Source organism: Microtus oregoni, unplaced genomic scaffold (assembly GCF_018167655.1).
Source record: "Microtus oregoni isolate MIOR12 unplaced genomic scaffold, Mior012 000008F_ref0000371, whole genome shotgun sequence".
Lineage (NCBI taxonomy): Eukaryota > Metazoa > Chordata > Mammalia > Rodentia > Cricetidae > Microtus > Microtus oregoni.
Window position 1 is genome coordinate 24,386,768 of NW_024543067.1, and position 16,969 is coordinate 24,403,736.

The window sequence follows — 16,969 nt, forward strand, 5'->3', positions numbered from 1 at the left end:
CTGTAGCCCACAGAAATAATGTGTACGTTGCCATGCATGTGGCCCTACAACGATGATATTCATCAAGCAAGAGTGTCTTCAACGTACTCGACAGCGAACCTTCTTAGCTAATGTGTTTCATTTTACTCAGTTAAATAGTGCCGGTATAGAGTGAGTCACATCGTCATCCACTTAGTGTCAGCGGGTAGAGTAATAGAACAGCATGCCCGTCCTATATCCTAGACTTTCAGGACTGGAAGGTCTCAAAGAGCTGGGGACTTCTGATTCATAGATGTCACTGGTGAGCAGTTGAGGAAATATGCCTGTTTCGATTTAGATTCAGCTACAAATTGCGATCACAGTCTAAAATTATTTCATCTAATCCTCGACACAGTCACATAAACTAAGAACTGCTACTTGCATGATGTGTGTAATAAAAAAAGAGGTTTGGGATCTGGTACTTTCTTGCTTCCCTTGGTCCTGCTGGTTTTTGACCAAATACCTCCCCTTCATTTCATGTATTGTATGTACATATTTGAAACAGAAAGCAAGTGATATTCTCAGGTTTTTGTTTTGTTTTATGTTAGGTAAGGTCTCCATTTAGCCCAGGCTGGTCTTGAAATGGAGTTCACTGTACAGTTTAGGATGGCCTTTAACTCCTGATCCTTTTGCCCATGCACTGAGATCACAGGCATGCACTTGACTAACTTATTCATGCATTCATTCATTTTCTGTTGTTTGAGACAAAGTCCCACCATGTAGCCCTAATTGACTAGTTGCTGCTAGTCCCTTCTGCCTCAGGGTCTGCAAACACCTGCTTCTTGCCCTGAATCTTACTATTTAACTTAACAGGATGGTGTTGGTTACGGCACTTACCGTAGGACAGATGACAAATACATCCACATGCCTAGCAAAGCTGTCTGGCCTTGTTTATTACTTGAAATCCCCTGTGAATCAACTCAGGTCTTACTGACTGGGGCTCAAGGCAAGCTCAGCATGGGCTTCTTTGTGATGGTATTTCCCATTGAGAAGTCTCCACTCAGTAGACTGATTTGAGTTCTAGTACAATAAACCCTTCCATTCCAGCCCTACACCACAGCCTCCATCATCACTTAGGCCCAGCACCTTAGCTGTCTGGCAGGAGGTCTTAGCACTCACCTCTAGATAAGTTCTATCTACCCCAAACTACTCCTGACCTCCAAAAACAAAACCAAACCAAACCAAAACAAAAAACAAAAAACAAACAAACAAAAAAAAAAACCCGGGAGATGGGAAGGGTCTGGCCGACCTTCAAACTGGGCATGCTCAGTGGCAGAATTGCTCGGTACTTCCAGCCAAGACTGGTATCCCTGCTCTCAGCTCCACTGCAGAGCAATTCCACAGCATCCGCGCCCTAGGAGAGCCAGAAGCAGAGCCTCCCGCCCCCTGCAGCCTGTGCTGCAGCGACCGGCCACCGGAGGGGGGCGAACCCACGTCAACCTGTTGTTTGTCCGGTCCCCATTGATCTAGCCAGCGCCACAAGGAAGTGCGGCACCCACACGCTCTTGGAAAGTTCAGCATGCAGGAAGTTTGGAAAGAGCGGGGCAAGTAGCTGGAGGGCACGGCAGCGCAGGGCAGAGCAGGCAGCGAAGGCGCGGAGCGGCGCAGCAGAGGTCCACCGGCCCAACCCGGTGGGCTTTATTTATTTATATATTCATTTCTGGAGAGACGCTGTCCCTAGGTCGCTGATCCCAAATGCACCGACTCATTTTCATCTCCATTCTTGTGTGCGCGAACTTTTGCAGCTATCGGGACACTTTTGCGACTCCGCAGAGTGCATCCATCAAAACTTTGCGCAATGCCAACCGGAGGAGAGACGGTAAGAGACTCACTTTGCCTTCTTTATTTACAAGGTCATATTTGCTATTGTTCGGGTTCTTTGGTCCATTCTACCCACCTCCAGACCCTTCGTTTTTGAAAATTTCAAATGAACTCAGACAGAATGCATTGTTTGGGGGGGGGGGGTGACTGCTGCTTCGCCCCCAGCTAATGTAGACCCTCCTTCCAGACCTGTACCTTGGAAGTCACATGGGTAGGTGTGTGTCCTGGAATAGTTGATACCAGGATGTGGGTGCCACCTTCAGTCTTGAAATGCTGCATGTGGTGCCCACTTTTGGCCAGGTTAATCTGACAGTAGTAAAGACTGCATTGGTGGAGTCCAGTGGCCTTTACCGGATGACATAATTTTTTTTTATTTATTTTAGGGATGAGAGTAGAAACGACACGTTTCAGCGTTGTGCTTATTTCTGCAGCAAACCGGCAATTTATTTGTCTTTTACTTTTAAGAGAAGTCAGTGTTGCCCCTTCTGTTCCTCAAGTGACTTTCCCTTGGAGTTCAGAGAAGCTGGGAAACTGGAGTCTGGGAGGCATAGCTGCTGGAATTTCCTTGTACCGCAGGGGACCTGGCTTCTATTGTTGGTTTCTGTCGTGCTGAGGCTTTGCAAGCTCCAGAAATGGCTGTCCTAAGCAAGGTTCTGAGCAGACATTCTTGTTTTCCTGCCTCTGGAAGACACATGGATCACTAGGTCTCTGAGACTCCAAGTTGAGCTGTTGAAGCTGGGACTTACTTAGGTCCTCAGCTGAAGCTTTTGGTCCCACTGGCACGTGGGTGGAAGGGCCCAAGGCTTTATTGCTTTTGTTTTCCTACATGAATCTCATTTGCTTTTACTTGCTTGAAGTTCCCACAACCACCACTTTCTTCCATATCACCACCCTGCCTCCAAACACCAAAAACATCAGCAAGATGTTCTTAGTGGCTTCAGTGTTTGAGCTGGCAACATGACAATCTTGGTAAATTCATAATAGACACTTTCATCACTTATGAATGTCTTACTTGATATGTTCTAAATTCAAACTTCCTTGAAAGACTCTGTGAATTTGAGGGGAAAATACATAATACATTTCTATAGTTTTTGGTGACAGGTAGACTTTGTGGCAGTGTCTTTAGGTTATCTGAAGTGTTAAGGTATATGGCCCCAGAACTCAAATTTCCCTGCTGGATAGTGGTGTTTTATGTAAACTATTTTAATCATTTATTTTGATGACCTTCAACTTACATTTTGCTTTCAAATGTAAAGCAAAGAAGCCTGAGTCTCAGTGCAGTTCAAGAATTCATACTGCTAGGTGGTATCACCAGGATGGATAGATCTTCTTTGAGTTTTCAATTTCGCTAATACTTCTTTATTCACCTTATGGTCTTCTTAGAGTTAAGCATCATGTGGATGCATGATTTCATAGTCATAATTTTGTAATCCTCCAAAGTATCAGTTTCAAGAAGTCAGGGACAGAAAATGAAAAGCATGCAACCACTGCTTATTAGCCCAAGATTCTGACCCAAATCTATTCAGACAGCTCAGGGGATTTTTTTCTACCCACTTCTTATGTTGAAGAACATACTCTCATGTTAATTTTCATTATTAGAACTTTATATACATGAAAACTCTTGTCTACATGGGAACATCTCAAAATGTGAATGATTTCTCTAGATTCCTTTATAGTTTAGCTAAAGCTATTTCACAGTTACTCCAACACCACACACACACACACACACACACACACACACACACACAAGATTGCTCAGTATTTTTCTCTTTAACAACCTTACTTTTAAAAAGGACTGGAAAGTGAGAAAAGTCCAGACATACTTAATGAAGAAAATACTAACATTCTTAATATACTGCATAATGGGTTGTTAGTTTCTGGGAGATGAGATGGAATAGTAAGTGTTGAAAGTTGAAAACTTAGGTATTACAGTAGTGTATGTTCTTCCAAAGGCCCATTATCTATGAAGAGATGATTTAGCATATCTGCAATATTAAAATACTACAGGACAGGAGGGTGATCAGAAGGAAAAAGTCTCAAGATGTTATTTGAAGGGATCTTGGTGATAATGGAAAACAAATGGTTGTGTGGCAGCCAGAAAGTTTGGTGGAGACAACTTTTGTACTTTTTTTTTCAAGCCCTGATTTGCTCCCCTCTGTTGGGGTCAAGAAAGGAACAACGAGAGGAGAGGCAGGTGTCACATAGAAATGGCTTCCAGTGGTGTGTTGGAGTCTTCACAGGCTGACTCTAAGGGTCTTTGGAGAAGTCTAAATATCATTGAAATTCCTAAGACAGATGGGGAGGAATCCTTGCTCAGAGTTTGCACATTTTAAGCTTGCTTTTCCGCGTCTTCCCCCATGACTTATTAAGGAGGATGGTATCTTGGTGCTTTGACTCTCAGATGAAGAGAGCACAGACATCTGATGAGACATACATGAGAAATATGCTCAGGAGAAAGAAAACAAAATCCATGAGACATACATGAGAAATATGCTCAGGAGAAAGAAAACAAAATCCAGTGAACACTAATACGCAGTCAATAGAAGATGTGGTGTCTTAAGTGTCTTTTGGCCATTTGAACTTCTTCTGTTGAGAATTCTCTGTTCAGCTCAGTGCCCCATTTTATAATTGGGTTGATTAGCCTTTTACAGTCTAGTTTCTTGAGTTCTTTATATATTTTGGAGATCAGACCTTTGTCAGTTGTGGGGCTGGTGAAGATCTTCTCCCAGTCAGTGGGTTGCCTTTTTGTTTTAGTGACAGTGTCCTTTGCTTTACAGAAGCTTCTCAGTCTCAGGAGATCCCATTTATTCAGTGATGCCCTTAATGTCTGTGCTGCTGGGGTTATACGTAGGAAGTGGTCTCCTGTGCCCATGTGTTGTAGAATACTTCCCACTTTCTCTTCTATCAGGTTCAGTGTGTTCAGATTGATATTGAGGTCTTTAATCCATTTGGACTTGAGTTTTGTGCATGGTGATAGATATGGGTCTATTTTCATTCTTCTACAGAATGACATCCAGTTTTGCCAGCACAATTTGTTGAAGATGTTCTCTTTTTTTCCATTGTATACTTTTAGCTCCTTTATCGAAAATCAGGTGTTCATAGGTTTGTGGGTTAAAGTCAGGGTCTTCTATTCGATTCCATTGGCCGACTTCTCTGTTTTTATGTCAATACAAAGCTGTTTTCAATACTGTAGCTCAATAGCCACTGGAAATCCTGAATGGAGTGGGTAGGTGTGTGGAGCCATTATCTGGAGGTAAAACTACATTCACACTTGAATACCATGTTTTTGCTCTTTGAAATTGTTGGTTGCTGCCCAATTGTGGGGTTTAGAAAGGAACTACATGGAATGAAGACAGACATGAAAAGGGATGGGTATTTTGATTATTTCCAGCCTAACACAAAAAGCTTGGGCTTAATCAAGTGTGTCTCATTGCATATATTGAAATGGTGTAGAGATATTAGTGTTGAAGATGATGGGTTCCTTTTATAAGACGATTGATCTTCTAGAATATTCTATTGTAGAACAAGACTTCCAGATCATTTCGTTCAGAGTAGCTAAAGGTGGCCATTGGAGGAAGGTAGCAGATTTGATCCAAATGAGATTTTATACCTAAGGAAGTATGCATTACAATTATTTTAAATAATTCAGTGTTTATACTTCCTTATATCATACTATTAATCACTCTTGGTCAAACTGATTTACTCTAATGCTATTTTTAAAGCTAGAAAAGTTTCTAATTTACGAGTCATACCTTATTTTAGTGTCCATCGGTTGATGCTTTTTTGATAATGACTGTTCACACCACATGATGCTCCAACTGATACTACAAAAGAAAATAGTCACAGTTAAATGACATTATTAATTATACTAACGCCAACCTAGATACTACTTCTTGCTTAGAGACTTAAGAATACAAATCCTTTTTCAAGTTTTGACCTTTTGTTATTTTCTGAAAGTACAGATGTTGCTGGTAAGAACAATTCTAGATTGTCCCGATTGGCTATTGTACCAGTAATGGAGCTATCGCCAACTTTATTTATCACTTGCTAGGATGAACCCCATAGGATCTGGACTGTGCTATTTTGGATTCAAAGCAGCAAGCATGATCCTTTAGCAATGTGACTTTCTAGAGGCACACAGATCTTGGTTAGAGATCAGAGATGAAAAGGGATGTCAATAAAACAGAAAAATATAAACTGTCTCATGTGGAAGTATCTGAAAGCTAAGGGCCACTGGAGTGTCTAAATTTTGCATTTGTTTTTATATTTCCTGTTCAGTTCTAAGATTATTGAAGATTCAAATCTCATAATGTGTCTACCTGTCTTAAATGCAGCTTATCTTTGCCTTTAACAACATGGGTAGACGTGACTAATTACTATTCTTTAAAAGGAGGATATGGAGCTGGGGAGATTTAGTGGGTGAAGAAACTCAAGTTGGAGTCCTCAGAACCCTCTTTGATATGCAAGTCTGCTCTCCCAGCACCTCCACAGGGAGATAGCAACAATATGAGAAGAATCTCCAGACATTTGTGGGGAGCAACCCTGGTACTTGCAGAAGGGGCTGGGCTCTGTTTTTTTTTTTTTTTTTTTTTTTTTTATCAAAGTGCCAAGGGCCAAGGTTGTGCGATGGAAGAATCAAATATCAAGGTTGTACTATGACCTTCACATGAGTGCAGTGGTATAAATGCCAAAAATTCATATGAATGAACACAAACAACAACAATAACAACACCACACACACATGCATACACAGACGCAAACACTAAGGTGTATGAACAGAAGTCCCTGCAAAAAAAAAAGTTCCACCTCCAACTGAACCTTCCCCAAGGCTGGTTAACTGATTAGAACTCTGATGGTTGTGAAGTCGGAATGTTGCAAGTCCAGAGCCATCATTAGCCTTGTTCATAGTCATTTACTGCTTTGCTTTGGACCTGGCCTAAGTCTTTGTAAGCATTAAGAAAATCATTTAGAATTTACAGAGGCCTCCAACCACAAATCAAAAGGCTGAGTGCCATCCAATTGCATCAATTGCATTGGAGTACTGTGTGAAGAGGCACCTCTTCCACAGCCTTGATGCCCCACTTGCCTTACACCATTGTGTTTTAAAAATGTCCACATTCCTGATCTTCTTTATTCTGTTATTATGAAAACCCATGAAACTGCTTCCATGCTGGAGTGAGGAATTTGGGATGACATAAATACTGTTTCTTGGCCATAGTGATTTGGCTTCAGAATATATTCTTTCCTAGATCCTTCAAGTGAGAGTTGTATTTTGGGTGCTGGACAGATGCCTGGCTGCTTTGCGCCATAGGGTCCTGAGATGTTTACAGGCTATGGATTGTAGGGATTGCCCCAAGGTTCCTGTATGCTATGACTTGTAGGGTATCTTGGGGTGTCTGGTTGCTGTGCAATTGTAGGGTGTCCTGAGGTGTCTGCATGCCATGCATTGTAGGGTGTCCTGGGGTGCCTGCCTGCTATGCATTTTAGGGTGTCTTGAGGAGCCTGCATGCCATACATTGTAGGGTGTCCTGGGGTGCCTGCCTGCTATGCATTTTAGGGTGTCTTGAGGAGCCTGCATGCCAAACATTGTAGGGTGTCCTGGGGTGCCTCCATGCCATGCATTGTAGGGTGTTCTGGGGCGCCTGCCTGCTGTACAGCAGAGATTGCCCTGAGCTAGGTTGTGAGCTGAATTGACTGAAAGTGATTTTTATCTGAAGGAGTTTTTTCCTTTCAGTGACTAAAAATAAAACCAGATTGCGTCAGAATAGTTAGGCCAAACATGGAGCAAATCCACGGAGTCACTGCTCTCTTCCAGCTAGCCAGAAGCCTCAGCCTGTTGTCAGATAGGACTCCAAAAACTTGTGGTCTCTGAACCCTGTCATTGTCATTCTGAAAGTCTGGAAGGATGTCAGAGCTTTCTGTATTTCTCCTTGAGAGGTGAGTCATATGCAAATGCTATTTCTTCTGAGACTTGAATTTTCCTTATTGAAACGGCCTGATTAGTACAGCAGAACAGTGAAACCCTTCTCTTTGTTAAAATGGGAGCACTTGTGAACCAAGTGTAGGATGTTTGTAACTCTTGGATACCTTAATATTCATCTCTTACAAGGATCTAGAAAGTTAGGTAGAGATGAGCTGTTTTCAGTTGGGACTCACTCAGTAACCTATTGATAAGCAATTCTTTACTTGTGTTTAGCTGTCTTCTGAGGGTGAACGTGACACACCAACAGTTCTTATTGCAAATCCTTCACAGAGTTCCGCTGTCACAGTCTTTATTTAATGACTGCTTTGCTTTCTTGATATCTGTCATATCCTGTCCTGACGTTCAGTTCTCTACCAGGGTGTACTCTCTCCTTGAGCTTTTGATCCAATGGAGGATAGAAATGAATAGTTCCAGGCAACTTTCTGGTTCATTTGGCAAAGTCAAGATTCCAGACTTGCCTTAAGGGTCGTGGGGCATATAGTAAGGCTGCTGGACACCCTCTGGGTGTTGACAGCCAAATGAGTCAATATATATCCTTGTTATTCTGTTTTATATGGTGTTTGAGTGCAAGATTTTTAGTTGAGAGAAGTATATCTTACAGTTAAAGTGAAAAGTTAAAGCCTGAGGGGGTAGGCACAGATTGGTGTGCCAGGTGCTCTCATGGGAACTGTGTGATAAGTTCTAGAACATCACAAAGACTGAGAAAGGCTTTCTGTCAAGGAGAAAATGGATAGGAGCTTATAATGTGGCCAGTGTGAGGGAAGAGAACGGAGTTCATCAGTGGAAAGGAAACTCTTCCTAAGGTTTATAATTATAAAAGCAATACTAATAAAATACAATAAAGGCTGGAAGATGGCTCAGTGGATAAAGGTGCCATTTGCACAAGCTTGACCCCTGGAACCTATGTAGAGAGGGAAGGACTGGATAGACTTTCTGACCTGACACCCATAGAACAGCATGGGTGCCCCATCATGCACACTCACTTATGACACAAAGAAACAAAAAAATTAACAGTAAAATAAAAGCAAAAATGCAGGAATGCACAGGACCTGGGAAGAAATATGAGAGAGTTTGCCTGTAATTCTGAGGGTGAAGAGAAATCATCAGAAGACTGACCTGAGAAGGTGAATGTAGCTCAGTTGGCAGAGGGAGTGAGTACCCAGATGGCATGACGAGCTGGATTTGACCTCCACCACCATATCCAACTGAACAGGGAGAATCAGTAGGATCAGAAATTCAAGGTCGTTCCTAAATACATAGTGAGTTCAAATCTAGCCAGGGCTGCATGAGATACTGCAACCCCCTCCAAAAATATAAATAAAGGAAGGAAGCAAAGAATGGAGGGAGATGAAGAAGATTTTAATTGAGAGAGAATCATGGCTTCTCAGTTTTGAATGCAGAAAAAGTGTGTCCTAAGGAGTAAGCCAAGACAAGGGTTTGGTGGCACCAAATTTCTCGTAAATCTATTGCCTGTATAACATCTACATAGACTGTTAGTTAATGTTCAAGATGATAGAATACATGAGCAACTTCTACTAGTTGAAAATCTCCAAATTCTAGTGCACAAAGCTACCCGCTATTCTCTATGTTCCCCTAACTCCAGAAGCTTAACAGTGTCTGCCATCTCTGCAAAGGAATGTGGAGGGTCAGAAAAACTTGGACAGAGTTTTATAACCCTAAGTTATCGTATATTGTTATTGTCCGTGTTGCTCCAACATAGATAATTGTTTTCCCTAACTGGACTGAAACGGAGTCGCGAGGAATAATCAGATGCAACTTACATGGTCATCATGGAAGGGCATCTCAGGGTTCTTTCTCCTGACGATCTCCTGAAGATCTCCTTCGTTTATTATCCAAACAGCTTATATACCATCACATAAATTGAGCTGGAAAATACATTAGACTTGTCTCCTAGGTAACCAGGTGAATGGCCTTTTGTCAAGTCCGCATTTACCTGTCTGCTGAGTCTGCTAGCTGTCATGAAGGCCTGAATTAGCATCTCTATAAGATATCCTCCAAATTACAAAAGAAGGAGCACCAAACATCCTGACTTTTGTTAGTCAGAGACAGTTTGTCTGCAGAGCTACCCTCAGATCAGGCCTATGGCTTTTGTGCTTGGCTGCAACACCATATAGAAATATGGGCCTACAGCATATATCTGCTTTTCAGAATTAAGTGCAATTTAAAAGCAAATACCATGGCTAGGCCGTGGTGGCACACACCTTTAATCCCTGTACACAGAAGTAGAGCCTGGCAGTTCTCTGTGAGTTCGAGGCAAGTCTGGTCTATAAGAGCTAGTTCCAAACACTATCTCAAAAACAAGCAAGCAAACAAACAAATAAACAAACAAAAAAGAACAAAAATACAAACCCTTTACAATAACTTTTGTGGGTAGTACAGTTTTAGCAGATGCACAAAGGGATCATATATAATAAAAAAAAAGAGCATTAGAGACAGATGAAGTAGGAAGAAATGTTCTCTCTCCCTAGACAGTATTTCAGGACCAAGTAAATGTAAGTCATAAATAAAGGCACAGCTCACAATTCACATACAGGGAGCAGGATGTTCTTGTGTGGATTTTCTCTAGAACAAGAGTGAAGCATGCTTTCTTTTGTTTCTCTGCAAGCATTGATGATACACACCATAATATATTTCATTCCCAGCTTCACCCTGGTCTACTGACATCTATATACTATCTTTAATGTGTTCTCTCTTGTGATTCGTAAGATCTATGGTTTGTTGACATTGGCAACTGAGAAGTTGATGGAGGCCCCGTAGCTGAGCCTATGAGCTGTCTTTCATCACGGGGAGTGGCATTTTCTCAGATTTTATGGTTTTACCTCAGTACTTACTGTCTTGTAGAGTGAGTGCCTAAAGAACTCATGTAGTGCTGTGCCAAATAGGATTTGAATTTTTATGTTTTATTATAATTCTAATGTAAGTATAATAAAAATTATAGTTTATATAATCTAAAATTTTTTTATTAGCTTCTCCCCACACTAAGAATGGGTTTCTTTGTCCTGAAACTTTCTTCGTAGACCAGGCTGGCCTTGAACTCAGAGATCCACCTTCCTTTGCCTCCTGAGTGTTGGGATTAAAGGTATATATCACCACTGCCCTAGCTATTTATTTTTAATTATCAGAAATTTATATATGTGTGTTCTATATGTTTTGAAAAATGTATTTATTTTTTAGTGCCTAAATCAAATGCATTGGCATATATATCACCTCATACACTGTTTTGGTGGAAAGTACAGTTAAAATCTTGACAGTTTTCAAGCATGTAATATTTTGTCAGTAACTATATATGTACATAGCATATATTCTCACCTTGTGTACATTAAGATTCTTAGAGCTGTAAATGAGCTTTAGCATGAGGAAGCATGGAGACAGTCACTGAGTGTGACTGAACAGAGTTGGACAACTCTTCACCTCATGTAAGAAGAGGCTCACAGTTCAGTATTTCACGGGAACATTTAATAAGCAATGTAGCCATATCTCCAGTTTAGGAAATGTTAATGAAGCACCCTTAGTGGTGGGAAAAGCAACCAAATAAACCAAAAAATAGGCAACAAGTTTAGTCAAAAGCTTAAATGACTCTCACAGTGTACATAAACAAGTCATTAAGGTTTGGGTAGATAATAAAGGGCCACCACATGACTTTAATTACCACGCAGTTCTACCCTGGTTGCCTAGGTGATTTCCATCGGTTTATTTTCTAAATTTCTAACGATACCCCACTATATTTGCATTTCCCTACTAGAGTCTGAGTGGCAATGTGATGATTATTTTATTGACCATATCATAAAATGTAGTGACAGCTCACTAAAGCAGAAAGTATAATGATGTAAAAGTATGTGCGTGTGTTACAGTTACACACACTTTCAAGAACATATAAAATGACAGCTACATTAAGTGATAGAAACAAGAAAGAGAAGGTCTAGAAGAGATATTTGCGCATGTTAAAATTATTGGCATCTGGCAAGATCTCTCAGTGAGTAGTAAAGATGCCTAGTAGCAAGCCCACCATCTGAGTTCAATCTCCTGGATCCACATAGTGGAAGTAGAGAAAGAACTCATCACATTTGTCTTCTGACCTCCATATGTGTACTGTGGCACAACTGTAGGTACACACACTCACATACACACGTACATACATACACATATGAACATATACATGTGTGCATGCACACTTGCATATGCATGCATCAAGTAAAAATAAAATTTTAAATGTAATTGTAAAAGAACTGGCATTTAGTGGTGCAAGACAGAAGAATGCCAAACATTCCAGTTGGGTTTTGGAGCTCAGGATCTTACCTGACATTGAATTCAACCTTTGCCAATTAGTATTAATGAACTTCAAATCATTTAAGGGGAAAGAAAAGTGAAATGTGAAAAATTCCTTTTAAAATATTTTATTTAATCCAATATGCATGCAAAATTATTTTAGTGTGAAGTAAATATTTTTTAAACATTAGGATTTCCTCTAGAATGATTTTGGTGATACTAAGTCTTCAGTCTACTGTGTAGTTTATACTTAAAACAATTTTAGACTCGCCACTGCTCTAACATCCAGTGCAGCTTGTTCTGGGTCATTACCAAGGTCAGCAAGGCTCTTAAGGTCATTTACTCAAACAAATGTAGATTAACCTAGCTTTATTTGCAACATAAAAAATAAAGTATGAAGCTGTGACTCTTTCTGTGATGCACTGGATTAAAACCACCTGCAGAGAGTTATATTTTCAAGGGCAGAGATCTAAATGCATAATTAAATAAACATAAAATATTAAATATGCATTTATAGAGATTAATGGCAAAATCATTGAGACTGACAATTCAGCAATCATATGTTTTCTATAGGTTATATTTTGTTTCAATCAGTCAATCATTAGCCTTAAAAGTAATAAGCAACAGTCACAAAGTCACAGTTATCCGGATGATGAAGTGGCATTCCAGATGCAAAAGTTAAGATATTTGAGATGGTTCTAATGAAGAGACCAGTAATGACATTCATTTTTCATTCCCAACGTAATTTGATGTAGGCAATGAGAATGCCTTCTCATTTGACTATTTTTAATAATTACTCTTTCTTGCTAACCAGTAACAGATGTTTGAAAAAGAAATCCTGCTGTCTGTCTGGGGGATTTAGCCATTATTTATTTACAGAGTTTTTTGTTTGTTTATTTTTTTTATTTTTTAACGAAGTAGCATGTATCTCCTATGAGTTAGAGGCTTTAGCAACATGCAATTGTACCCGGTCATTTTTAGAAAAAAAAGAATGCTATAAAACTGTTCAGACGTTAAACTAGTCAAATCCCCACTTACTATATGGCCCAAATTTTAAAGACAAAGATGCTACAGAAAATAAGTCCTGTGTCTTTTCTAATTATTCTCCAAGTGCCACCTTATGGCTGTGTTAAGAATGGTATGGTCTTTAATATAATTACACTTTCAATTTGTGCAAGCAGAAATCGTCTACCACATAAATTCCTTAAATGTTGTCTGATCTCTTGTTTCTCTTTAACTGAGTTCCACAGTATTTCTTTGGTTTAGTTTTCCCAGAGAAGCACATGTGTATAACGATGTCCTAGGAAATTGACTTGGCTGTAGGATTCATTTAGTCTCTTTGTGACGAACTCAAACAAATCGCGCAGTTTGTAGCCTCATTGAATGAGGGAACACAGCATAAAACTGCAAGGAGAGGTGGGAAAGTCCTTTTCTAAGCAAGAAATGCCTTCAGGAGCTCACCTTCTCTCCCACAGCCATATGTGTGTCAGGACACAGCAGGTTCCTGTGCTGCTGAGAACACTTCATTCCAAAGGCACTTCCGTTTCTCAGCAGAGAAGTGAGTTCACTTCCGTTTCTCAGCAGAGAAGTGAGTTCACAAAGAGCCAGTTCTCAAATTTGCCTTGGTTTGGAGTATGCGCCATTCTCACTTCTTACCTGAAATCATTTCATTAATTTGTTTATGTTCTGCCATCCATGTATCTTTTGTTTCCTGGCTGCTGGAGTAGTGTGTGGGAAAAGGAGGCACTGAGTGAACATTTGCTGATTGAGGGCGTGCAATCCAGAAGAAGCTCAAGCCAGAGCAAGAGAGAGGAATGTGGTGGGCAAAGAGAGACCATCTTTGATACTAATACGTCTTAAGCTTCAGGTCCTTTGATTGGCCTCTTACCTAAGGCCCTATGATATGGTATAATTTTATAGTCCCAATTTGGTGTTCTTTTTTTTTCACAGAGGCATCTCTGTTGTGTAAAACTTAGGCTTCACAAAATCCAAACCATTCCTTAGTCCTAGGTTAAAGTGTTCATCTTGTCACTTGAGGTTTTTCTTGAAGTACTATGGAGTGATAATTAAATGTGCTCTCACAGGTGAGCAAATGTTTTGTTTCCCTAAAATTGAGATTTAAGTACATTATTGTCTAACCTAAATTGGTCTCAGTGTCTGATGCCCTTAGCCATCACCGGACTTTCGTGTGCTTTCCTGGTTCACACCTCTGTACTATCAAAGACATGCTGCCTTTGTTTCCAAATGTATGTTACACAGCTGTAGAACTTAGCTAAATATTTTGGGACACAGCAAAATATAAAGGTAACAGAGTTTTGTCTGTATAGATATTTAATTCAGTGTGTTATCTGATCTGGAGTAATGAATTGCTTAAGTAAAATTTACTGAGTCAGTGGAGCTGTCTCTTTTGAGTGCCAAAACAAAACCCTACAGACTGATCGATTTCAACAGCAACCATTCTTCCCTTGAGGCTGCCAAGGCCAAGGGAGGAGTCGGCAAATCTGGGTTTCTGGTGAGACACTCCTTCTGGCTAGCACAGGGTTATCTGCTTACTGTGTCCTTCACATAGCCTTTGTTTTTCACTCCTACAGAGAAAGGGGCCTTCTGATGTTCCTTTTTGTAAGGACACTGGCCCTACCTTCCGGTTGAGAACCTTGCCCTAATGAACTCACTTAACCATAGTCACCTCTCCAGAGGTTCTGAGTTCAAGACTTCAGCAAAAGAGCTGTGGGGTGTGTGACTCTGTTTAGAATAGTTAGGTTTGAGCAGAAAACACAATGGGAAGATTTATAGAAAGAGAAGAGAAAGGAAAACAAAATAAATTATAAGATTATAGGACGCCATTTCAGACCTTGCTTCATCACTGTCTTCATGGTTTTTTTTTTTTTCATCTTTCAAGAGAGGGAGATTTAGAATGCATGGATAAATTATGGATCTATCTTGTGTAATAATTATTGCAAAGCATTTATCACCATGAGATGTAATCAAAGAACTTTGTGCCTCGCCAGAACTCGGTAATAGGAATGCACACATATATTTTAAGCTGAAATAAAATGGTAAAAATCCCATTTCTACTTGTATTTTCAATAGACCAGCCTAGTACTCTTTCAGTGGTGTTAAATAAGAGGGTTCAGGATTGCATGTGTGGGAGAAAAATGATGTATTAAAGAGATGCATGTATTGTATGGTGTGGTGCCCAATTAATGAAATTCATTAACTTGAAAAGAAAATCTAACCTGTGAAGACTGAACAGAATACTGATAACGAGGTAAGAAAAGCCCATCTCTGCCTCTCACTGGCAATACATTCTTGCAAAGCTGCCCCTCTCCCACGTCAGGATGTATAGATGAAATGGCATCAGGCTCAAACTTCAGTCTTGGGAAATGATTACTGTCAGTGAAACATCTAATACAATGAGATGGAAACAACATACAATTATGGGAATGTATTTAGATGCGTGTGAGGAGTTGCTTAATGAACAAGGGGTTTTCCTATTTCCACGTTCTCTAATAAAGTTTAAATGGTGAAAATTGTGGTCAGATCTTTGGATAAGTGGCAGTGGTGGTTGTGATTGCATTGTGGTTTTGTTTTGTTTGTTTGTTTGACTGAAAGCCTAAAACATTCCTATAGAGTCGGATGTATTCAGCTCATATTGGCAAACTGAGGAGGCTGGAGGGTGAGGACAGCCCAGGACAACAGTAATAGTAAAAGCCATGACAGCAGGGGAGAAAGACAAACTTAGTAAGACTCTGGGTCTGCATATTTGCTAGATCTCAGTCCTGTCTATACCCCAGACCTCTCTGAACCCCAGACCTCTTCATACAACAAACCTCTCTATACCTCAGACTTCTCTGTATCTTAGATCTCTCTATACTACACTTCTCTATACCAAACACCTCTCTATACCCCAGACCTCTCTATTCCTCAGACCTCTCTATACCACAGGCCTCTCTTTTTTGCATGATGTGGCTGAGAACACACTTCCTGCTCAGTTAAACCTTACTGGTAACACCTTCACAGACATGCCAGGAAGTTTGTCACCTTGACAGACAAGTGTAACTATCATAATCCCTAATTCATTTTATTCAGAAATAACCCTGGAAATCATTTATCTGCAGACATATTTTGATCTCAGTTTTTTTAATATAGTCCAGTTCCCATGAAACTTTGTGTGTGTGGTCCTTCTTTCTGTGTTGCTTGTATTGGTTAATGAATAAAGAAACTGCCTTGGCCTAATAGGGCAGGACTTAGATAGGCAGAGAAGACAGTACTGAAATTCTGGGAGGAAGAAAGCAGAGTTAAGAGAGCTGCCATGGAGCCACCAGAGTCAGACATGCTGAAACTTTCCCAGTCAGCCACTGCCACATGGCAATATACAGATTAATAGAAATGAGTTAAATCAAGATGTGAGAGTTAGCCAATAAGAGGCTAAAGCAAATGGGTCAAGCAGTGATTTAATGAATACAATTTCTGTGTGGTTATTTCAGGTGTATGCTAGCCAGGAAGCCAGGACAAACAAGCGGGCCCTCTCCTTACAACGTGTGTGTGTGTGTGTGTGTGTGTGTGTGTGTGTACAAGCATGCATACACGTACACATGCCGCACGTACACGTGTGTCAGTATTTACTTCTCACTCCATTTCTTTGTTTGTTAATTCTACTTCCCTCCCTCTGGAATGTGTAGTGATAAGAAGAATGAGAATTGGCCCTCCCTCTTCACTGCTTTGTCCTCAGGAGAGCACTGAGGACTTTATTTCATTTATGATATGAGCCCAGTATTTAAGGATCTTCTTTTGTTACTGAGATTTTAAACAGACAAATTTAAAAATTCATATACTTTTTCAGTACTGTTAAGGTCAATG

General features: G+C 40.3%; 1 protein-coding gene across 4 annotated transcripts in view; it reads left to right on the forward strand.

Moving 5' to 3' along the window:
- The first annotated feature begins 1,402 nt into the window (after positions 1–1,402).
- Positions 1,403–16,969, forward strand: part of Pdgfd (platelet derived growth factor D) — a 218,908-nt gene continuing 203,341 nt past the window's right edge. The window contains exon 1 of one of the 4 annotated variants that reach the window (XM_041657463.1): positions 1,403–1,837. In XM_041657463.1, the coding sequence (XP_041513397.1) occupies positions 1,714–1,837 (124 nt within the window). In that variant the 5' untranslated portion in view covers positions 1,403–1,713. The remainder of the gene's footprint in view (positions 1,838–16,969) is intronic. The other 3 variants (XM_041657462.1, XM_041657461.1, XM_041657459.1) reach the window with 3 other exon arrangements.